The following is a 25,000-nucleotide window of genomic DNA, read 5'->3' on the forward strand; positions in this document are numbered from 1 at the left end:
CCAGCACGTGTCGAATGATATACATTGTACACAGATGAATTTTAGATTTATTTATTGACTAAACAAAACGTATAAAAACATGATGATTTATGTAAATGTTTTTTTTAAATATTTGTAAATATCTTTAAAATATTTTTATAAGAACAATATGTACACTAATTATTTTGACAAGGGTATGGTGATTTGCACATATAGAAAAGTCTAATTGTATATTGTGATTAATTTCTGGGACTAACTAAAGGAAAGTATCCTTGATGCTGATGTATTGATACACAAATCTTAAATGAGAATAGAGATGGATGTTTGATGTTAAAAAGTGGTTATGAAATAATGCTTAACAAATGATATGACTCAATTCAAAGAGTCACTATTAATGACACGAGAAAAGATGTCTATAGACATAGGTACAATGACAAAATCAGCAAACTATACCTCAGTGGATTGTATGGAAAATAACAAATATGTAAAACTAATGAATATGATTTTAAACCACTTGCACTTTATAAGCACAATATAGATGAACTCGCTATGTATAATGGTACAGCTCTTTCAACTATAGAGAAACTGAAATTTTAGCCATTGTATTTTACTATTAACTACTCTTGATGATAAAACGTTATCAATTGTCAATAAGTTTAGAATACACAATAATGTATTTTACATGTATTTTAATGTTGTGTTTTAGCCTGAACTTGATAAATTGCATATTAGTTTAATCAGTTGAGAAACCGCGTGAAAATTGGAAACTCAGAGAGTATTTTGTTCATGTTCATAGCGAAACTAAGTCACGTGATTCCAAGAATCAATGCACTGTCACTTTAAATAAGCCTCCTGAGTGAAAAACTGTCGAGTGAACAAGCGGCGTTCGCGCTGCGAAACGCGTCTCAGACGACTTGGGTGAATAAAATTTGAAAGGCACCCTCCTCCACGGCTGTCAGGTTATATGTATGTTCTGTGATTACGCATAAAAAAGAACCGACTCCCAGGCCAACTGACACTGCAGTGCTTTGTGGGATAGGGTCTCTATGATCCTTAAAGGTACAGGCTATATAATTTTAGGCTTTCAGTGTTAGCCTATCAGGCTGTTTTTATTCCTACATGCGGATTCTCCCAAGAGCAGCCTTTTTTCTATGGCAATGTGTTGAAAACATTAAAAGGGATTTCTTTCTAGTAGATGTGTCCTGCTACTCTTTTTTGGCAATCTCCAGGAAAATACATCAGACAGTCTACACTGAAAATGGAAAATGATTAACACTATGCAGATATTTTCTTGGATTCTACAAATATGCTAAAGTTTATGTTTTGGGTCCGTGCAGTCAGCACAGAATTATTCAAGGTTTAAGACTGTCAAAAAAGATCATACGATGAGAATTATATTTTTTCTGCAATTACGCCGGAGCATATTTTGCAGAAGCAGGAGTTAGGAATAACTCCACTGCTGGTTGAGGAAGTCCTGGAACTAGCAGAAGCAAGGGGCAATTTGCTCTATGGTGGTGGAAGGTCTCAAAGATCAGAGGTCTTCAGTTGAGTCAAGGGAATAGAGTTGTTTGGCAGAATCTCTCACCAAAATTTCTATTAATGCATTAATGTCATCTATGGCCAAAAACCTTCAAGGTGAAGATTTGGAAAGGGTCAAAGAATATTGTTGAACTTAAGTGGAGAAAGAACATGTGAACGTGCCATCAGGAGACCTTCAACATTTAAATAATATCTATTGTCTTGAGGATCTAGAGAGATTGGTAAATCTATAGTGATGGGAGCTACAATAATGAAGTAGTGATCAATGACTATGGTATCTAACAAGGACTCCTAGCACGCCTTCTGCGAGTTCTGGAGCTGCCTCCAAGATCTCAGGCTCTTTACAAGTTTAAAGGTACATCAGCAAGTGGCTGTGGTACAGCTGGGGAGATAGTGCAAGGTAAGTGGTAGAGTCTACTCAAAGTTTAGGAGATTCTGGAGGAGAAAGAGGAGAAGCTCAATGTTTAGGTGGCTAAGCTGAGGCAGAAGAGTGTCACAGCTGGAGATACTTCTCTGGTAGGATAGTAGATCCTAGAGTATTCCGACTCAGATGTACAAGTGCCATCCTCTATGGTGAACCATTCAGTAGAACAAGCATTTGCAATGTAATAGGTCTCGCATTAGGAAAGTGTGAGCTATTGGTATTGTAAATTACAAATTTGTTATTTATGTGTTGGTTTTGAAAATAGCGAAATTAATAGCTTTGTCATTATGTGTTGTATTTACGTGACTTAGATATGCTGATATTACAAATAACAATGGCATTTAATTGTTTTAAAATAATTAATACTTAAAAGTTATTGCAATTTATAATGGCAATAGCTTAAACTTTTGTAAATAACTTTTGTAAATATTATGTTCAGTGTATTTTATTGTGACGAAAATCCAAGAACAGAAGTGAAATATTAACATCTTTTTGTGACATTTGTAATAAAGCTTGAAAAATTCAGAGGACATATTTGAACCAGTTGTTGAATGGTTGCACAGATTGATGCTGTAGTGGCGCTGATTGATGCTGTGGTGGCGCCGAGTGATGTTGTGGTGCCCCGAGTGGTGATGCTGTGGTGATGCGATAGATTGACAGAGTGAGGGCGATAGATAGAGAGAGTGAGGGCGATAGAGTGAGGGCGATAGAGTGAGGGCGATAGAGTGAGGGCGATAGAGTGAGGGCGATAGACGGATAGTGTGAGGGCGATAGATAGAGGGTGACAGTAAACATTCCGTATTCGAGGAATTTAGTGTGTGCAATTTTAATTTTGATTAAACGTTTCAATGCGTCCCCTCGAGCACCTGTGTTATGCTACTAATATAAATGAATTTGCAGATGTTAATCACTGTAACCAAACAAAAAGGAGGCGGACATGTGGCCTCTGGCTTCAAAGGCACAAAACCTGAATTCAGATCTTAGTTCCTGCACATAGGCAAAGCGTCTTATCTGACAGTTTTGTGCTTTCTGAGCGGGCGGGCACAGTGAGTGCTGAGAAGCCGGACTACCAGTGTGCTCATTGTTTTGACTGCCTCCTTACAGTTTTTTTTCTATCCAGCCATAAAGTGAAGGCACCTCAGCAATGTTAACTACCCCACATATTTCTGCGTGCAACAAGAAGTATCTGGGGTCTGATTCCAGTCGGAGAGAGTTAGACGTTTATCTTTTTTTGACCAACAAAGTCAGTTTGAAATTGACAGTAAAATAAATCACACTCCACGCCTTCTGCTATATATATAGGGAAACTTATAAAGCGCTTGGTTACGCTCAGGAGCGTGTCCCCGCGCTGCAACTGAAGAATTCAAAACAGAAGTGAGGAGTGGGCCCGATTATCTTGAAAATAGGTATGTTTTTAATTTCTTCCGGAAGCTAGATTCTGAGGACTCCAGGCGGAGATTAAGAGGCAGAGCATTCCAGCTCTTAGCTGCCAGGTAGCGAAAGGATCGTCCACCCATGCGGGCCCTTCTCACCCTGGGGACCTTTAATAGGCCTCCATGCGAAGAGCGCAGAGCGCATGATGGTACATACCTGGTGACTAGGTTCTGGAGTGGTGTTGGCGCTTTCCTAGCAAGGATACGGTGACTGGTACAGAGGGCTTTGAATTCCACTCTGCTTCTTACTGGCAACCAGTGGAGGGTCTGAAGGGCAGCTTTAGAGTTCGATCTTTTAGGGAATTTTAAAATGAGGCGGGCTGCCGCATTCTGTAACACCTGAAGGCGGTTTATTGCCTTAAAGGTTCCTCCCAAGTACAGTAGGTTGCCGTAGTCTAGGCGCTGCTGTGGGCCCGGCAGAAGAGCGGTTATGTCTGATTATTGTGGATGGCTGACGCTTTTGGATGTCTGTCTGGTGCTTGTGCGCGCCCGACGCCTGTGCGTGCCCGACGCCTGTGCGTGCCCGGCGCCTGTGGGTGCCCGGCGCCTGTGGGTGCCCGGTGCCTGTGGGTGTCCGGCGCCTGTGGATGCCCGACGCTTGTGGATGCCCGACGCTTGTGGATGCCCGACGCTTGTGGATGCCCGACGCTTGTGGATGCATGACGCTTGTGAACGTCTGACGCTTGTGGATATAAAAGATTTGAAGCATCCACTGAGTAGAGGAAGGCCCGCTGGGCACAGCTGGCGATCCGCTATGTAGCTTTCAACATTTTTAAGGTATTAATCCAATGAGAGTAGAAGTTTCAAAAGGTATTTATTTTGAAGGTAATTGCATTCATGGCGCTCAAGTTGAATCACAATCGTAGTCCCATTTCGATCTCCAAACACATATCTAACGGAGGTACTGCCGGCTCTTTTTCGATCCCAGCATCACCACAGAGGAAACTCTACAACAATCCTTGCATGATTAGCAGGTAGGCTAATGTACGAGCACATTATTTTTAGCACAGATTATCAGAGCACTGCAGCGCATAATTTTCAGTGATTTCTAACATTCACGAACATCGGGTGACCTAGTTTTTTTTACTTTCTTTGAACGCACTGACCGACGATAAATGCATGAATAAGGTCCTTTTAGAGCCTTAATTTCTCAGTGATTCACTAAGCACCCAGGATCTTTATTTCTTTTTTCTACCATGTTAAACTTCACTTTAACATCTCTCATCATCAGAGTATATAGCGACACCTCGTATTTAATTTACCACTTCTAACTTCACCACGTCGCATCTCTAGTTTGAAACAAGATGCAACTATGTTTACCTAAGAGTTTAGTAGGAAATTATCCTCATACTGAGTTCATTAATCTTTTTAGTCTTGATTTCCCTGTTGAAGTGCACTTTGTGCACGAAATGCATTGGGAACACTTTGCAAACACTTGTGGAATTTTGAAAATCAAAAATGTGTGAAATTCATTGATATGAAGTCAACTTTGAAGCTAATGAATGCAATTAACTTCAAAATAAATACCTTTTGAAACTTCTACTCTCATTGGATTAATACCTTAAAAATGTTGAACGCTACATAGCGGATCGTCAGCTGTGCCCAGCGGGCCATCCTCTACTCAGAGGATGCTTCAAATCTTTTATGTCTAACACTCTAAGAGGTAGAGAGTGATACCACTGGAGCACGCTACACCAGCACAAATTGAACACTTTTAAGCCTGTGCGCCGACCAAACAACCCTTGACGCTTGTGGATGCCCGACGCCAGTGGATGCCCGACGCCAGTGGATGCCCGACGCCAGTGGATGCCCGACGCCAGTGGATGCCCGACGCCAGTGGATGCCCGACGCCAGTGGATGCCCGACGCCAGTGGATGCCCGACGCCAGTGGATGCCCGACGCCTGTGGATGCCTGACGCCTGTGGATGCCTGACGCCTGTGGATGCCCGACGCCTGTGGATGCCTGACGCCTGTGGATGCCTGACGCCTGTGGATGCCTGACGCCTGTGGATGCCTGACGCCTGTGGATGCCGGACGCCTGTGGATGCCGGACGCCTGTGGATGCCGGACGCCTGTGGATGCCGGACGCCTGTGGATGCCGGACGCCTGTGGATGCCGGACGCCTGTGGATGCCGGACGCCTGTGGATGCCGGACGCCTGTGGATGCCGGACGCCTGACGCCTGTGGATGCCCGACGCCTGTGGATGCCCGACGCCTGTGGATGCCCGACGCCTGTGGATGCCCGACGCCTGTGGATGCCTGTGGATGCCGGATGCCTGACGCCTGTGGATGCCTGACGCCTGTGGATGCCTGACGCCTGTGGATGCCTGACGCCTGTGGATGCCTGACGCTTGTGGATGCCTGACGCTTGTGGATGCCTGACGCTTGTGGATGCCTGACGCTTGTGGATGCCTGACGCTTGTGGATGCCTGACGCTTGTGGATGCCTGACGCTTGTGGATGCCTGACGCTTGTGGATGCCTGACGCTTGTGGATGCCTGACGCTTGTGGATGCCTGACGCTTGTGGATGCCTGACGCTTGTGGATGCCTGAAGCTTGTGGATGCCTGAAGCTTGTGGATGCCTGAAGCTTGTGGATGTCTTATGTTTGTGCATGCCTGACGCTTGTGCATGCCTGACGCTTGTGCATGCCGGACGCTTGTGCATGCCTGACGCTTGTGCATGCCTGACGCTTGTGCACGTTTGATGCACAAGATTCTAGTTAACAGGTTTAAAGCTATGCCCCAAATTACATAGCAGCAGCCTGTGGTGTGAGAGACACATGTTGGGGTAAGGAGGGGGTGCGGGGGAGAGAGTGCACTGTAGAGGAAGAGGCTGAAGGTGAGAGGGCGGGGGAGATAGCGAAAGGGTGAGAGAAGAGGCATTGCACAGAGGGGGGTGGGGGAGAGCATTCCTTTGAAGTGTGAAGCTCTCAGCATTGCTGTGGCAACAAACAGCAAGCACGTGCACGTGCACATGCACATGGCGTAATCCGCCTGGTTCATCTTTCCCGTTTCACCTCTATATGTCTCGACATCTGCAATGCCAGACACATTGGCAGAGGTCGAGACCTAAAAAATGATAGGTCTGTAAATCAAGTAATGTGTGAAGGGACTTCGGCAAAGATACATAGGTAGTGATTGCTGTGGCCAGGCACCTGCAGATTCTTTACATTTGGCATGGGAGTGCAGTGTAGTCTATCAGTATTGGCAGCAGATTTTTAGTGCACTGTCGCAAATTATCGCATCTCCCTTGCATGCAGACCCCATCATGGCTTTACTGGGATATACAGAGGAAACAGAAGCAGCATATAGAAAGCACACAGCATTGACATTTTAACGCGCAGGGTGGCGTGCAGATGGGACAGAGGAAGCGGCTCCGGGATCTCACACTCTGGCAAGAACAGTCACTCACATATGCAGAACTCCTACCAGTCACGTCTGGACCTAAAGATATCTGGGATCCATTAAGAGCCCATCTCTTGTCTAACCCAGAGTGATACATGCTAAAGACGGAGTACTGGGAGTGAAGTCATGAGCAAAGCTTTACATGGGAGTGGTTAAAAGCGGATTTACTGGACTGGAACGTTGTAATTTTTAGCATGATTCATAATGTAGCATCAAAACTGACAACAGGCCTTATATAGGCCGATATGGACCAAGGAATTGATGAGAGATGCAAATGTGTCACTATATAAGTCCTGATTGCAATGTATGTGTGCACCTGATATTACGGTTTTTGAAATTAAATTAAAATAATTTTTAAAATGTGCTAAGCTACTTTATATTGTGTACAGATTATTTTCTTTTTCAATACTTTTGTGACCCGCGCAATGTTTATTACGTTCTCGATTCCAAAATGGAGAAAAAAATTACACGAGTGTTCTAGCTCTTACCCTGTCGTAGGGGGCCTTCTTCCGCTCATTTCGCGCAGGTTGTTTCATTCTAAGGCGCATCATTTGAGCTTGTGCCGGTGAAACCCCCGGCCACGGCACGGCAGCGTCTCAGACACTATGCACTGCTCAAGCACGCACTCCTTGAGAAGGTTTAAGTGAAGAAATAGTTCTGTTGTTGACGCACAGCACATACCTCTGCAGGGAATCCCCGTGGCGGTGAGGCTGAAAGGCTGTGTATGCCCTGGCGGCAGCTACCGCACCAGGAGAAGGCACTTTGTTATTCTGAGGGTACAGGACAGGAGGGCTTCTGCTTCTTGTAACCACGCTGTACATTGTAAAGATGCTGCTCTTTTATGGGACGCCTGTTATTCAGGTTGCTTGGGACCTCACGAGAAGCAATGATTTAATCATATATTCATTAATGAATGTGCATAACAGGGGTCTCCAAACCGGTCCTGGAGGGCCGGATCCATGCCAGATTTTTGGGATATCCCCATTGAGATACATGTAGTAATTTAAAAAATCTGGCATGGATCCGGCCCTCCAGGACCGGTTTGGAGACCCCTGGTGTATATTATCTCGAGGAAAATACAAAAATGTATTCTGGCAATATTTTATTGTTCCAACATTAGATACATGCGACTACATTGGCGGGAGAGTAGATTTTTAAGATCAGGTGAAAGGGCAAAAGCCTGCTGTGTTCTCCAAGAAACCCAATTATGTCCTGCTGCAAAATCAGACTGACGTGCATCGACTGTGAAGTTGCAACTGATTAGTTAATGAGACTAGCTCCCCTTGTGATTGATAAATAGGCCAGCTACATGGTTTCAGTAATTTAGCTTGGAGCCTCGGGCTGGGCTATGACAATTGCAGCAAGTCAAAGAAGGCTGATTTGCATAAGGCTGGCTGCTACCTGAACCAAAAAAGAACCAACAAGCTCTTGGCATTGCTGTGGGGAGTAGAAATGCGAGACACGGCCTGGCGGCCGTGAAGTGTGAAGCAGTGGCGGGGGAGCCCTTTGAAGTGAAGCTCTCGGAGGCAGGCGGCTCGGGAGCGAGGGAAAAGCGTGTGCTTGTGTTCACGTGAACTGTTTGTAATCCACCGATGGTTTGAGAACTTATTTTGCCCACTATAATTCTCCCCTATCCATTCCTTGCGGAATGGGATAGGCGAGACCTAAAAATGGAACAATCTCATAGAAGAGAAATTTGTTCAGATCGAATGCCTCTTCTACACTTATAGTCTAACACTGCCTCGCTCTCCCTCCACCCAGATCTAAAAGGCAATCAAGTAAATGCCCAGCATCCTTCTTGCAGGGCGGTACCTTTCAGGTTTTCCAGAAACCTTTTCAATTTAACACCTTGGCTGCTGTGACTTTTCCCCTCCTGTGCTAAAATTCCTTGAATTCTATGGTTTCATGACGAGCTCAGCTCGTCATAAGCACAGCTCAACTGTGCCTCATGACGAGCTGAGCTCGTCATGAGCATCGAAAGGGTTAAGGTGCTCCCACTGTCAGAGGGGGTGCTGCAGGGCTCCTCTTTAAGCCCCACCCAATTCAACCTTTACATGAGCCCCCTGACTGATATCAGTGAGCGTCACTGCTTTGATGTTCAATCAAATGCCAATGACACTCCGTTAATCATCGCCCTGTGGGGGTTGACTCCGTGAGGGCCTGTGTTAGAGGATACCCAAAGGATGGACCTCAACTGCCTGAAGTTTAACGCAGGTAAGACCGAGGTCCTCATCCTGGGGAATAAGCCTGCCTTTTGGTCTCCAGACTTATGGCCAGTGCCTCTTGGTTCTTTTCAATCACCAAAGCCCAAGGTCAAGAACCTGGGCATTTGGTTTGACCTTCAATGACCAAATCACGGCCTTGGCAGGCAAGTGTTTTGGGATCCTCAAGTCACTGAAAACCTTTATTGGTTTCCTACCGTTATCTGCTCAAAAGACAGTGATCCAAGCCATAGTCATCTCGCGGTTGGATTACTGCAACATCTTGTATTTAGAAGTGTCTCAGTCACAGCTGTTGAGACTCCAACGAGTTCAGAACTTAGCAGCTCAGTTGTTACTAAATCTTCCTAAACAGGTCTCCATGGGCACAGCCCTTCTCAAGCTCCACTTCTTTGCTACTGCTACAGAATGTTCAGGGAGACTGGTGCGACCTTTTTTCATCTGCTTATAACACTGTACTCTCCTTTGAGATACCTCCGGTCTTCCCAGGCCTTGTTAACTCAGGTTCCCTGGGTCCCTCCTCAGTCACAGGGCTCACTGACATTCACACATGGGAGGCCTGCGTGTTGGGCATTCACAAGCGCCGCAAGTCGCTGAAAGTAGAGACGCGTTGTGCGTCCCTGGCGCTGCATAGCAATGCACTGGAGGACACCGGTGGACTACCGATAGCGGCCTGGTGGGGTGCTGCAGAAGAGGAGGTGATAAGTTTTGAAGAGCTTAAGGGTATCCGCAAGCATCCCATATCCAGGTCATGGGCTATCCTACTACACTCCTTTAAGCAGGAAGAGATGAAGGAGCTGCTGTCCTAGAGCACCTATGCCCCAGCAGCGAATACACCCAGGCTTATTACTCCCATAACTAAAAATGTAGCTCAAATGTAATGGATTTATTCCAATATTCCTGCTTAAACAGATTGTAAATGCCCCATACTTCCCAAGTGTGGTCAGCAAACAGGCAAAACCAACATATAGACCTAATTCTAGCTTGGCTAGTGAAAGTAAGAAAATATAACGTTTGAAGCAGAGAAATGCAGAGTCACAATATGGCAGAATCACAAGATGAATGCTTTAAAGGTAAAAGAACAATAAACTGAAGAGTTGCAAATTTTGACAAGTTACAGCTTCAAAGAATATTATGTGGTTGAGAGGATAGCCTGTGTCCCATGCTAGTCTTAAACAGAAATAGTTGGTGCGAAAAGAGCCAAGGTATTCTAAGTTACGCAACACTACCAGAATTTTTGACAGGCCATTGCACATCTACTTGAACACGTTCAATGAAACAAGACACAAAATTTAATTAAGCATGAACATCAAAAGCGTGTCTAAAGCAGTACTTCCCGTAGCTCTTCCCTCTGACCAAACATTTTTCAGTGATCTTGCTTTCTGGAGATTAAGCTACCCAAGCTCACATTCTGTGGCACACGGCCAGAATCCTCCTGGAGTGTTGTAGTCTGATAGAAGAGTGGGGCAGGGCATGAGAAGCACTTACCAAAGGCAGTGGGTGACATCTGTTGCATGATTGCCCGGCACTCCAGGGCAGGGTACAATGACACTAAAGGCGAGGTTGCTCTGTCACCACCTGTTGAGGATTGGCTACTTGTACCTAGCAACAGCAGACAAGGGACACTATTCAATATACAAGCCAATAGATCAGCACAATAAAAACATCATGTAATACTTCTATATAAGGTATAGGTGGGCTACAGAATAGGTCAACTAGCTAATTTAGGGATAGTTTGAGGCATTAATAGTCAATTACAAAACAGGTACCATTAATGTTACCATTTATAAAGTGCAATGTTGGATTTATAGGGTAATGCTCTTCTAACAAGAATCAATTCATCAAGAAAAGTAGATATCATAGCACTGCGTTGGAAACCGGTTGCAACTCACCAAAACAGGAAAAACCGTAGAGGGAATGCAGTTTAATTATACTTGACCATCTCATCAGTCCTCAATTATCCCTCCTGAGTTCTACCTTGTCCATCAACTTTCTCAACCAGTTTTCTCTCAAAGTTGCTCTTTATTAGGTATTTCAAATACTGCAGTACAACCCATGTAAGATTGCTGGTATTAGCTGAATCCATCAGAAGACAGGAGATTCACATTCGAATTGCCTTGTGGTTACACTGCTGAGCACCTTGAAATGAACCAGAGGTATGCCAAACCTAAAACATTAACAATGTAACAAAACACCTCCCAGCCTCCCGCAGTCAGCTCTGCACAAATACATAATACAGTATCTTGCAGACCAGTAAGTAGCAACCTACATGCACAGAAAGTTAAATGAAAGGAAAGCAATTTATTGAACAGCCATTCCAAAAGACAGTCGACATCACAGCAGCTTCATCGTCCTGAACTGATCCATGAAGTCCTTTCAATGCGTCACATAAGATCCATTTAACCTGATGGCATGAGTCAAGTGTTCAGGATTTTCATGGAGCTCTACAGTCTGACTTCACTGCTACAGCTACCAGCACAGGACTGCAATACGTTGTAGTACCAGTTCTGCCCATTTTAGAGCTGTGATGTCTGCCAAGCTTCATTTTTCCACATTTTTTTGCCATCTTCTTTTAAATGTGGTGCTATGTAGCCTTCCAGCCCGTGGCCAAGTTCCTTTTGGCTATCAACGTCAGATCTATGTTTATATCCTTCCATAAGTTGGGCACTTCAAAAATATGGAAGGTATTCTAATTAAAACGCTATGGAGAAAGGCCAAAAAAGCACTTTAGTTACCTGCTAGATGTTAAAAATGATGAGTGAAAGAACCACAATGAATTCTTAAAGATATTTTTCACCCAAAAAAAAAAAAGGAATAGTTTACCTGTTGGTGTAGTTTTAGAGCTTGAAGATCTTTCTGGATTCACTATGCTGTGAATTATTCCGCGGTCTAGTGGTTGGGTCCAGAATCGTAGTCTTTTCGGGCGTCGACGTCCCACCTTTTGGTGTACTTCCTGTGACGTCGGCAGACTTCCTGCGGAAGCTCCCACCTTTGGGCGCCATCTTCGGATTCTTTTTTCTTGTTTTTGTGTTCGGTTTGTGAATCCTTGGCAATGTATTCAAGTTCTTCCTTAAAGGAAATGGTTTTCCACTTTGTCTCTTAAAGTGTCTTTTTGTATCTTGTGTATCTTTTGTATTTTGTTATCTTATTCCTTGCATTTCAACCTTTTTCTCCCGCCTCATCTTTCTGGCGGAGGTGGGTGGGTTCGCTAGTGAATCCAGAAAGATCTTCAAGCTGCAAAACTACACCGACAGGTAAGAAACTATTCGTTTTGCAGCATGAATCTTTCTGGATTCACTTTGCTGTGCATAGACTTTGTAGCGGTTTGTTATATTTGCGGCGGCTGGGTGGAAGATGAGCGTTGGTTGTTGAATATATGTTGAAGCACTTTCTGTCCTACTTGTGCTTCCTTGTTCATTTGTATATCCACACAGTAGTGCTTAGTGAACGTGTGCACTGAAGCCCATGTTGCCGCCAGGAATATGACTTGAATGGGTGTGTTAGCCAGGAAGGTTATTGTTGCTCCCTTCTTTCTGGTAGAGTGGGCTCGTGCCCCCTCTGCTAGTTCTTGGCCTGCCTGTTTGTGGCAGAATTGGATAGTTTGTGCGATCCATCGTGCGATGGTGCCTTTTGTCACTGGTTTACCCAGGAAACTGCTTGCAAAGGACACAAAGAACTGCTTTGTTTTCCAGTGCTCATTAATTCTTTCCATGTAATGCATTACTGCTCTTCTAGCGTCCGGAGTGTGCAGTGCCCTTTCTGCGCTTGTGGATGGTTTTTGAAAGCAGCTTGGTATTTTGCTGTCTGGTTCATGTGGAACCTGGACACCACCTTTGGCATAAAGTATGGGTCAGTTCTCATTACCACCCTATTAATATGTATTTGAATGTAGGGCGCTTGCAGCTCGCTTACCCTGCGCAGCGAGGTGACCAGAAAGGCTGTATTCATGGTTAGCATTTGTAGGGATGCCTTAAGGATGGGTGCAAAAGGCGCTTTCATAAGCTCTGTTAGGACTAAATTAAGGTTCCATGCCGGTGGCGGCATCCTCTTAGGTGGTGCGATCCTTTTTGCCCCTTCCAGGAATCTTTTTACTACTTGAGATTTGAGATGTAAAGAAGCTCTTTCCTGTCTCTCCTCTTGTGTAGGCTACTATCGCTGCTATGTGTACTCTTAGCGAGGATGAACTTAGTTTAGCTTTCAGCAGGTGCGCGAGATATCTTAGCGCCGTTGCTTCCTTTGTCATCTTCTTGTGCAGTTTCTTCTTGCTGCACCATTGTGTGAACCCCTCCCATTTTGCCACATAGCACTTCCGTGTGGTAGGTCTCCTTGCCTCCCGTAGCACCCGCAGGGTTCTCTCGGGTAGTCTTAGGTGTGCAAACTCTGTCTTCAGGAGCCATGCCGCTAGGCTGAGGCTTTCTGGGTGTAGTACTTCTCCGTTTTGCATTGAGAGTAAGTCCTTTCTTTTCCCAAATTTGTGGGGTGGTCCCTGCGCCATTTCCATCATTTGTGAGTATCAGGTCTGCCTTGGCCACTGTGGTGCCACCAGGATCAATGTCATGTTGCTGGTTCTGCACTTGTTGAGTACACTGGGTATCAAGGGTATCGGGGGGGGGGGAAAAGCGTAGGCAAATGTTTTCGACCAGCTTATCCATAGGGCATTCCCCTGGAATCATACCCCTGGCTGCCTGGATGCGAAGTTTCAGCATTTTGCATTCTGGTGTGTTGCAAATAGGTCTATCGTCGGTGTTCCCCACCTCCTGAATAGCCTTTGTGTTGCCTGTGCGTTGAGTTACCACTCTTGGGATGCTGATGTCTGTCTGCTGAGCCCGTCCGCTTCCACATTGTCCTTCCCTGGTAGGTGTATGGCTAGCAGGTCTATTTTGAGCGAGATAACCCATCTCCATATCTCCTGTGCTAGGTTGGATAGTGGAACTGATTGTTTTCCTCCCTGCTTATTGATGTAGAACATCGTTGTTGTGTTGTCTGTATCAACACTCTCTGGTTGTACAGTTTTTTCCCGAAAGCCTTCAGGGCGAGGAACACAGTCTTCAGTTCCAGGTAGTTGATGTGTCTGACCGCATCTGCTGGAGTCCACAGACCCCTCACCCTGAGTTTGCTCATTTGTGCTCCCCATCCCATCTGGGATGAGTCTGTGGTGATGGTCACCGTTGGGGTTGGTGGTGTTAAAGGCTTCCCCTTTGTGATGTTCTCCTTGTTCCACCAGGTTATCTCCTCCTGCACTGCGTGTGTTACAACCACTAGATCTTCCCAATTTCCTGTAGCTTGTGACCATTGTTGTTGCAGCCATTCCTGGAATGGTCTCATGTGGAGCCGTATATTGGGAACCAGGTGTATGCAGGACGCCATCATCCCCATGATCTTGCTCGCTGTCCTCACTGTCAGAGCTCGCACCTTCTGGTACAGGCGTTTCTCCTTCAGCAGGGCCAGTGTTCTCTTGTCGCTGGGGAACACTTTGCTCTGTATGGTGTTGATCTGTGCCCCCAGGAAGATCTTCACTTGCTCTGGTTCGATTGAGTATTTTCCCCAGTGTATAGAGAATCCTAGCTTCGTTAGCACTTTTGTGACCCACTGTGCGTGCTCTTTGCATGTCTTGTGGGAGCTTGCTTTTATGAGCCATTCGTCTAGGTAAGGGTATACATGAATCCCTTCCCTCCGCAGGTACGCTGCCACTGCTGTGAGGCATTTGGTGAAGACCCTTGGTGCGGATTTTAGTCCAAAGGCCAAGGTTGTGAACTGGTAGGGTTCTTTGTTGATGGTAAATCTTAGTAGATGCTTGTGTTGCCTGTTCATGGGAATGTGCAGGTAGGCATCTTTGAGGTCTATGTTTGACATGAAGTCTCTGTCCCTTATCTGAGGAAGGACCTCCTGCAGGGACGTCATCTTGAATTTTTGCGTCTTTATGTACTTATTCAGGAACCTTGGGTCCAGGATGGGTCTTAGCGTTTCGTCCACTTTTGGTACCGGGAAATAGTTTGAGTACACTCCCTTGTTCGTTTCTCTGAATGGGACTGGTTCGGTGGCCTCCTTTTGGAGGAGTTCTTGTGCTTCTTCTAGGAGTAGCGCTCGCTCTTTCCCTGAGTGCGCCCTTCTTTTTGGTTTTCTGTTTGGCGGTCTCTTTTCCAACGCTATGCAGTATCCGAACTGTATGATGTAGAATATCCATTTGTCTGTAGTTATTTTCTTCCACTCCTGGAAGAAATGTTTTAGCCTGCCTCCTACTGGTGTTACATGTTAGTTGACGTTTGGCTTGTGTAACCCTCTCTTTTTGGTCTTGTTGTGCACCACCCTCGGAGGAGTTGCGTGGGTGGGCACGCTTCACGTGGCGGAGTCACTTTGAGGTGGGTTGTTGGCCCCCTCTTCTCGTCTGTCCACGTCCATTCACCCTCCCACAAAAGGACTGGCCCAGATGGTGGTACTGCCAATTTTGTTTTTGCTTTCCCTGCTGGGCTTGACTGTCGCCCTGGTGGGTTTGCTGGAATGTCTGGTGTGACATTCTGGGCTGGTTCCCCCTCTTCCGTTCCGTCTCCGTGTTGGGGTACCCCTTCTCATCCCTCAGAATTGTAAGGCCCCCATGGACCTTGCAGTAGTGTCTCTCCATTGAAGGGAGTGCTCAGAATGTTGTTCTGTACCTGTGGCTTGAAGCCTGAGACCCTGAGCCAGGCATTCCTTCTCTCTGTGACTCCTATCATCATCTGCCTGCTGGATGTGTCGGCCCCATCCAAGGCTGTTTTCAGGCAAGAATTTGCAATGTTCTTTCCTTCCTCCACCAGGTGTGAAGCTCTTTGCTGATATTGCTCGGGGAGGTGCTTGAGCAGCTGTCCGACCTCGTCCCAGTGTTGGTACTGGTGCCTGTTCAGTAGGGCATTTGAGTTCGCCATGCGCCAGTGTACCGCTGCGTTCCTCTCTATTTTTCTCCCAGTTAGGTCCATCCTCCTGCTTTCTTTGTCTGCTGGTGGGCCTGATGTTGGGACGTATGCCCTCTTCCTGGCTGTTGCCGCAATAATTGAGTCCGCTGTGACGGATCCCCGGATGTAGGGAGGGTCCTTAAAGGAGTGCTTATACTTCTCTGTCCTAGGCGTGACTGACCTGCATGTCACTGGGTCTTTGAACGCCTCCCTTGGTCCATGACACTGAAGCATGGGGAGGAACTGGCTCCTTGTTTGAGTGGGGAGCAGGGTCTCCAAGAGGAAGTCAGCCTTTTGTTTTTCCTCATCAAGCTTGACACCAAGGGGGGGCGTGGCTAAGCACGCAATGGCGGAGGACGCGTTAGGGTAGAGCTCCGTGCCAAGCTCCCCTTCCCTGAGCCGTTTCTCCGCCAAATTTAACCTTAGCCGCCCGAAACTGCTGGCGGACCCTCCCGGAGCTCTCCTCGGCAATCTGGCCGACTTTTGTTTCGGGGCTCCGACGAGGCTGACCCCGACCTATCCTGCGGACCTCCTGCGGGATCCGCTGACACCTGGCCGGCGGGGCAACTGCGAGAGACCGAGGCTTGGGCCCAGCTCACAGGCCCCAACTGGTAGGCCACGCCACACTGTCCGTGGCCCCCTGGCCGGCTGCTGCCGCGCTGTGGGCAACCTCCGGTGGCCCGGCGATCGCCTTGACCCGCAGCAGGACTCCAGCGGAGGGCCCGGACCAAGCGGGAAGTGGGCCCCCAGCCCCCACATCGAGGCCGTCGCGCGACTGCTGCCCTGCGAGCTGGCGGGCTCCTTGGACCTTCGGAGGGCACATCTGGGGCACATCTGGGGCAGGAGAGGCGTGGAGATCAACCCCGGAGAGGCGCCGGCGACGTGGCGGCCCCGACCAGCGGGGGCCCCTCTACGAGACACTGTGCAGCCATCGGAGCCACCCGGTGAGTCCCTCCTGCGCCCACCAGCATAGAGGAGCCCACGCGGAGCGATAGCCCGGGCATTGCGGCCCCAAGACCCGCAGTACAGCAGACCGTCCCTCCCCTCGCCTGGACGCCACACCACTGCCGGAGACAGGCTGACCGCCCCCCCCTGAGACGGAGACACGCGACGGTGTGCCCCACGCCGGGCCCGCCTGCGGGGCCCCCCCACGGGGACAATCACTGCCTGAAGGTCAGCGAGGCACACGAGAGGATGTGACCCGGGCCGGAGCCGGTGGTCGGACCCGTTCGCGACGCCTGGACCCCTCGGACTCACGCACAGTGCCGGCCCCCCCGGCCCCCACTACAACTGAGGCGGAGTGACTGGGCCGCGACCCACTAGCGCTCCGGGGGGCAATCGGCGCGGTCGCGGACCGCCAGGGACGAGCACGGGCGAAGGAGGGGACAGGACCCCCCCGCCTGCGCCGAGGCCCCCGCGCAAGGCCGCCCGCTGGAAGACCCCCCCCCCTAGGGGACAACAATGACGGCCTAACCAAGGGGTCCAGCCAGCACTCGCGGGGCCCCAACCCAGAAACGCAGCGCTTCAGGGGACACCGTCGCTGGAGCAACGCCAGGGGCCGACCCTGCAGGACAGGCGCCACCCGCACATGTCCGGGGGAGTGCGGACCCGCACCGGGACCGGAGGGGCCCCGCCGAAGGGGAAGACGGACAAGCGGGTACACAAAATGGCCGCCGAGCAACTGGCTGCGAGGCTTGACAGCGTGCTGGCAGCGGTGGAACGGATGGAGCAGTCCCTCCAGCAAACTAGAACCTCCCTGGAGTCCAAAATTGATGGGGTCGCAGTGGACCTGACCCTCCTGCGTGATGACCATAGGAAATTGTCCGACCGAACCAAGACCCTGGAAGGCGCAGTGAAGGAGATCGAGCCCAAGGTCACCCAGACTGACAGACACGTACAGGACCTCCTGAACAGAGTGGAGTTCCTGGAGGACAGGGCTGAGGACGCGGAAGGGAGGGCGAGACGCAACAACATTAGACTTGTGGGGGTTCCGGAGAAATGGGAAGGGACCCGCCCGGCCGAACATGTGGAAGAATGGCTACGGACACTCTTGCCCGAAGGCTCGCTGTCACCGCACTTCGTCGTGGAGCGCGCACATCGGGTGCCAACAAGACCCTATACCACCGGCGCCAACCCGAGGCCGCTGCTCTTCAGGATACTGAATTATAGGGACAGAGACACGGTGCTGCGAGAGGCACGGCGATTGGGCGAGGTGCGCATAGACAACGCGTCGATCATGTTCTTCCCCGACTACACCATCCAGGTGCAGCGCCAGAGGCAAGACTTCATGGCAGTGAAGAGGAGACTACGCACCGCGGGCCTCAAGTACTCCCTGCTATTCCCTGCCAAGCTGAGAGTGGTGGCGGGAGATAGCACTTACTTCTTCAACACACCCGAGGAGGCAGACGAGTGGCTGGACGGAGGCACGGACACGGCACCGAAACACTCTCGCGGAGGCGAGACGAGGGCCAGGCCACGAGCACCGAGACGACGCCGCAGGCACAGGACCCAACAGTCCCAACGCGCGGAGGAGGGAGCGGGACTCTCCCCCACACTGGACCAGATGCTCCGAGAACAACGCGATGCACTGCAGAAGGTCTCCCAAATAAGCAACTCATCCTCCCTTGAGACGGCCCAGGAGGACGGCCAACAACCGGTACCCAGCGACGACGACGAGGCCATATACGGGATCCCGAACTCACAGATCTCGATGGAACTGCCCATCGTCACGCCGCAAACCTCAGACTTGATCCACTGACCCTACGGGGGATGTCTGCATTGGCCTTGCCATGACGAGGGAGGGGTTGGCAGTGGTCGCCTGGACGATGGTGCGCAATCGGCGCCCGCCACTGCTGGGGCCACCCCCCCCCCTTCCAGCTGATCGAACTGTGGACACCTGGAACAGTGAGTAATGCCCTTATGGCACTAGTGGTAAGCTGGGAGGGCGCTGAAGGGGTGGTCTTTTAGCGCGCATATGCGCCTGGTCGCACACAGGATGGGCGATTTGGAGCATTGGATCGCAGTGGGCGGCCACTATTGTCCAGTATTGTATGGCTCAGGGAAGCGGCCTGCTTCCCCTAAAACTGACTATACATACATCCTGCCGAACTTGTGCTTAGCACACACTGCCCCTTGAACAAAGCAAGAATGTTCCTCTCTCTTGAGAGTATGGACGGTGGCCCGTTCCGCCACTGCCCTTTTGGCATTTTAGTGGGGTTAGCCCGCTGTTGGTTGTTGTTCTTTACTGTTTTTTTTCCCTGTCCTTATGTTTTCCCAAACTTTGCTGAGTGTACTGTGGGGGGTGGGAACGGAAGAGCTGGGAGAGCCACTGCTGGGGCCTTTGGTGATGCCGCTGCTAATGGGAGGGTCAGGGGGGAATGTACATTGCTGCAATGTCTGCCATAAAAATATGCACGTGGAACATTAGAGGTATGCACACACCCGCGCGCAGGTACCAAATCTACTCCTACTTGAAGAGGCAGAACGTGCAGGTCGCGCTATTGCAGGAAACACACCTGAGTGGGGCGGAGGTGACAGCGCTGAGGCGGAGATGGAGGGGACAACTGTATGCCACTGAATACTCCTCGTACGCCCGCGGGGCGCTGCTATGGGTAAAGCCGGGAACCCCCTTCGTAATGACGGACGTACACATAGATGCGGAGGGGAGGTATGTCCTGGTGAAGGGTCGCGTAGACGGGCAACCAGTGGTCCTGGCGTCCGTTTACGCTCCAAACACGGATCAGGGCACCTTCCTGGCGCGTCTCTCAGGGAAATTAGCGCCCTGGCACGGCGTCCCATGGATCCTGGGGGGCGACTATAACGCGGTACTAGACCCAGTGCTGGACCGTTCGGCCCCGCCGAGGCCAGAGGCGACACCCCAGGGGGCCACGAGGGCACTCACACAGTGGGCGGCGCAGTGGGGTCTGAAAGATGCATGGCGCGCGCACAATCCGAACACTAGGGTGTACTCGTACTTCTCGGGAGCACATGCATTACATGTTCGCCTCGACAGATACATGGTGTCAGCGGACATGTTACCCCATATCACTGACTCACAATACCTGGGTAGGACACACTCCGACCACAACCCCCATACACTGCACATGGCCTGGGAACGCCCGCGCCCGCCAATCCCCACGTGGCGACTGCAACCTGCATTACTGCTAGATGCCCCCTTTAGAGATTCCCTGCAGGCCAGCGTAGCGCACTACTTCGAAGACAACTCAGATACAGCATCCTCCCCGAGAGTAGAGTGGGACGCATTCAAGGTGGTGGTGCGGGGACATTGCTTGAGCACCCAGGGGAGCATACGGTGGAAGTTGGAGGAGGACTTGCGCAGGGTGGAGGCGGACCTACTCGGCGGGGAGCAGGAGGCGGTGGAGGGTGCAGGTGACCGGCTGCAGGCGGCCCGGGCGGAGCACGAAACGCTACTGGAACGGCTGCGGCACGTCAACTTTGCGGCCCATTCGGCACGAGTGCACCAGCACGGTGACAAGCCTGGCAGGCTATTGGCCTGGTTAGTCAGGCAGGAGGAACGCACGGAGCCGGTCTCCGTCATCCGCACGGCTGAGGGAGAACTAGTGTACACCCAAAATAGGATACACCAAGCGTTTGTGGGACACTACCGGGCCCTATACAAGTCGCAACTGAGAGTAACGGCGGCCTACATAGCAGAATACCTGTCGGACATCCCGCTGCCCTCCCTTATAGGCTCACAACAGGACGCCCTGGGGGCGCCATTCTCCGCGGACGAAATACGCGAGGCCATCTTCGCACTGTCCAACGGCAAATCACCTGGCCCGGATGGACTGCCCGCCGAATTTTTTAAGGCGTGTTCAGACACGCTGGTTCCGGAGTTGCTCAAGTTGTACAATACAGCAATGGAAGAATCAGCACTCCCAGACTCGCTCAACGAGGCAAACTTGGTCTCGCTGCTGAAGCCGGGCAGAGATGGCGCACTCATGGGGTCCTATAGACCGTTGGCCATGCTAAATACTGATTATAAAATTTTCACCTCGCTCCTGGCCCGCCGCCTGGCCCTCGAGGCACCTACTTTGATACACGCCGATCAAAATGGCTTCATGCCGGCGCGGAGCACGTCTCGTAATCTACGCCGCCTCTTCCGGATTCAGGAAGCGGCTCTGACGCATTGGCCTAGATCGGGGTGCCTGGTCCTGGACCTGGAGAAGGCCTTCGACTCGGTAGAATGGCCATACCTGGGAGCCGTGCTGGACAGATTTGAGGTGGGAGATGCATTTGCCGACATGGTCGGTCTGCTCTACCAGAGACCCAGTGTCCGAGTGAGGACGGGAAGGCTGCTGTCGGAGAGGATCGGGGTGCGCAGAGGCACCAGGCAAGGCTGCCCCCTGTCCCCCCTCCTCTTCTCCTTAGCCATCGAACCACTAGCAGCTCTGCTACGGGACAGAGGAGCGGAATGGGGGATCCCATTGGCTGACGGAACGCACATAGTCTCACTCTACGCAGACGACCTGCTGCTTTATGTGCGGGACCTCACCGCGGTGCCAGCCGAGCTATCGGACATCTTCCAGACCTTCGCAGAGGTCTCGGGCCTCAGGGTCAACTGGGCCAAGTCCGGGGCATACTCGTTTAGCCGTGATCAGGAGGAATGCGATGTGCATCTTGGAGGGGCCAGGCTCGCTTGGTACCCGACCACGTTTAAATACCTAGGACTGCACATCTATAGAGACCCACAGGACTTACTAGAGGGCAACCTGGTGCGCGCCATTTCTTCTCTGCGAGCTCAGATGTCCTTCTGGAAAACCCTCCCGCTGAACGTGCCCAGCCGCATCGCTCTTACTAAAATGATAGCGCTCCCTAGGCTGCTATACTACTTCGCGAATATCCCCACGTATGTCCCCACGCGGATATTCCGCGATCTGGAATCAATGCTCCGTGGCTTGATCTGGAACACGGGACGACCTCGAGTGGCGCTGGCTAAACTGTACTCCCCGACCACGGAGGGAGGATTGGCTGTCCCTAACATGGAGCTGTATTACCTGGCCGCACAGCTCCAATGGGTGACGTACTGGCTCAGCGATGCACATCTGGACGATACGGCCACTGCGGACTACCAGTGGACACATCCCCAGACCTGCGCCCTGTTTCACCCATTGACCAAGGGACCCCGTCCCCTGCCCATGCATGTGGCCGTGGCCCGCAAATGTTTTCTCCGCAGTCTGAAGCTGACGCACAATACCAGGCCATATGCTCCTGCCCTCCCCCTGCTGGGCACCCCCAGGAGGAGCGGGATGGTTACGCAGCGCAATCTGGACCACTGGGTCACGGCTGGAGTAGAGACCATGGGTGACCTGTACTCTGACGGAGCCCTGCTCTCATTTGCGGAGTTATCTGACACCACGGGACTCCCGGCCGGGCAGTTCCTACTCCATGCATCGGTACTGCGGGCATACACTGACTCCTGGGGTGACATCCAGGATGAACCGCCGATGCACCACCTGGTCCAATATCTACATGTAATGGGCAGAGGCTCGCACATCACGCATTGGTTGGCGCAGGCGCTTCTTATCCACACGCAAAAACCCACGCAGCTGATTAGGGCTAAATGGGCGGCGCACCGTGGGAGGGATTGGACGGACAAGGAGTGGAACCTAGTACTGGCTAGCCCCGTGAACATCCCCCGCAATTCCCGCTTCCGTGTCATCCAACTATACATCTTGCACCAGGCATACCTAACGCCAGATAGAATAAACAGATACTTCGCAGTCGACACTGCTGTTTGTCCCAGATGTGACCTGTTAGGCGCAGATATCCTGCACATGCTCTGGCACTGCCCAACCCTGACCACGTACTGGGGGGAGGTGACCTCACTCCTGAATCACAGCACGGGCCCGGGCCTGCCGGACACGTGGGAGGCGTGCATCCTCGGCCTCTATAAAAGAACCAAGCTAAACAAAACGCAGGCACGGTTCTGGGACCTGGGCCTCGTTACGGCCAAACGGCTGATTACGCGACACTGGAAGCGGCGGGAACCGCCTACCCCGAAACACTGGTTCGCCTCCTTTACAAACTGGGCCAGGGCGGAAGGCACGGCGCTCCACCGGGAAGAAATAGCGGGCCTGAGGCAGTTCCCGATAGCTCAGCTCTGGGATGGCATCCTGGGGTCCCTGAAGGGGGAGGGCACTGTCAGAGGGCTCACGCAGACTGGGTGAGGCCGGAGGTGGGTCACAGGGGCTAATGCTGTATCGCAGGAATCACCGCAAGCGGCGCCACCCCCCCCCTGACGCAGACGAGAAACAGCCAGCGCGTAAACCTCGGATACGACCCAACGCCCACGCAGGCGCCCATCAGCGGTCATTGCCCAGCAGCGCGCCCCAAGCACAGAGCTGCTGACATCGCCCCCGCAAGCACACTCCACCCCCCACCCCCACCCACTATCACATATATGTTTACATGTTTGTAGTATCGGACCCCTGCTCGCGGACGGTGGCCTCTCTGCCCCCTCGTGTTGAAGTAGGCAGAAGCCGCTGACGGCACTACAGATGGCGGCTGCAGGCGAGGACGCTGATAACCACACCGACAGCGAGGCTCCTCAACCTGAACGCCACATGCTCCACTAACAAGGCCGGCGACCGATGACACACCATGGCCCGCAGGGGCTGTCCCACTCCAAGTTCAGGCACACTTGCGCGCGCACACCTCTGACCTCCAGTTGCACTGTAACAGCATCGGCAACCAACACACCGTACAGAGGTGGCACCTACTAACACTGTGCCTGTGGGACAGACTTCGAGTGGGGAAGTCGCGATAGGAACATTGGGACACACCGATACGAACTGTTTTGTTTAGTTTGCCGATTTCATGGCTCAGTTCTGGGAAAAAAAAGAAAAATAAGACGTCATTTATGGACTTTTCCTTTCTTGACTTAAGAAAATGTGATCATCTTCTCCATGTCCTAGCACACCGGGGACACAAGGGACGCAATGACATGCCCTTTTTATGATGGCCCACACCCCCACGTTTACCGTTCATTTGCAGCCGGCCCGCTGGGTTGTAGGCTTTGCTATGTGTACTGTACCTTTGAACATTAATAAACGTCTTACAAAAAAAAAAAAAAAAAAAAAAAAAAAAAAATCAAGCTTGACACCAAAAGCTGTTGCTGCGTTCCTGATGACCATGTTCTAGGCCCCAATGTCATCCGGCGGCGAAGGCCTCGAAGAATACGCCTCTACGGGCTCTTCTAGGCCCTCTTCCTCCGGTTGTTCCTGGGGTTCGGGTGTTTTCGGCGGCTCTTCGGCCTCAAACTCCTCTTCTTCCTCTATTTTGGCGACAGTCGGCGGCTTCGACGGAATCGTGAATCTTGAATCTTTAATTTTCTTGTTGAACTCTCTTCCTTTGCAGGATGTTCTCTATTTCGGTCTCGATGCTTCGCTTCTTTCTCTCCAGCTCAACGACCTGCTCGGCGTCTAGCGTTTCGGCCGATCTCTTCGACGTAGTCGTCGACGCAACCTTGGAGTGCTTGTCTTTCGAAGTCTAGCGGTCCTTTTTCGGGGACGTGCTTCGACGACCTTGGCTTTTCGCCGGTCTTCCCCGCCTAGGAGTCCTTTTCGAAGGATCCGCTGGGCTCCTTGTCCTTGGAAGCAGCTGCGGCCGCCTGAATTTTAGGTGCCGGTGCTCCCTTCGATGACTTGCTCTGTTTTTCGAGAGTCTGGTTCAGGCCTTCGAGGCTCTGTCGAGGGTTTAGGAATCGACGTCTCTCCTACCTATTTAGACGTTCTCTTATCGGTCTCTACGACCGTTTAATCATCTGGTCCCTTGGCGATGTTGTCCTCTTCGTCGCTGGAGAGGTCCAGGTCCCGAAGCGACGGAGGTTGGCCCTTGCCTTGCATGTTGTAGTTGGCTCTTCTCTGTCTCTCTCTAACCCTGAGTGTTTTTGAGGTGAAGGCGAGCAGGCGTTGCAGTCCTTGCTCTCGTGGTCGACCGGCAGGCAAAGCTTTCAGACCGGGTGCTGGACCTTCTGCGCGTATTTGTGGTGGCAGTTACGGCAGAATTTAAAAGGTGTCGTGCCCATTCCTGCGCTCAGGGGGCCCCTTGTGT

The 25,000-nt window shown here is 50.8% G+C and overlaps 1 protein-coding gene across 3 annotated transcripts in view; it reads right to left on the reverse strand.

Moving 5' to 3' along the window:
• The window catches only part of OTUD5 (OTU deubiquitinase 5), a 456,714-nt gene that overhangs the window by 9,167 nt on the left and 422,547 nt on the right, over window positions 1-25,000 (reverse strand). For 2 of the 3 annotated variants that reach the window (XM_086940294.1, XM_086940295.1), the window contains exon 8: window positions 10,488-10,601. The exons of the other annotated variant lie outside the window; for it this stretch is intronic. In XM_086940294.1, coding sequence (XP_086796420.1) covers window positions 10,488-10,601 — 114 coding nt within the window. The remainder of the gene's footprint in view (window positions 1-10,487; window positions 10,602-25,000) is intronic. 3 annotated transcript variants of the gene reach the window in all.

This window comes from Lissotriton vulgaris, chromosome 10, assembly GCF_964263255.1.
Source record: "Lissotriton vulgaris chromosome 10, aLisVul1.2, whole genome shotgun sequence".
Taxonomy (NCBI): domain Eukaryota; kingdom Metazoa; phylum Chordata; class Amphibia; order Caudata; family Salamandridae; genus Lissotriton; species Lissotriton vulgaris.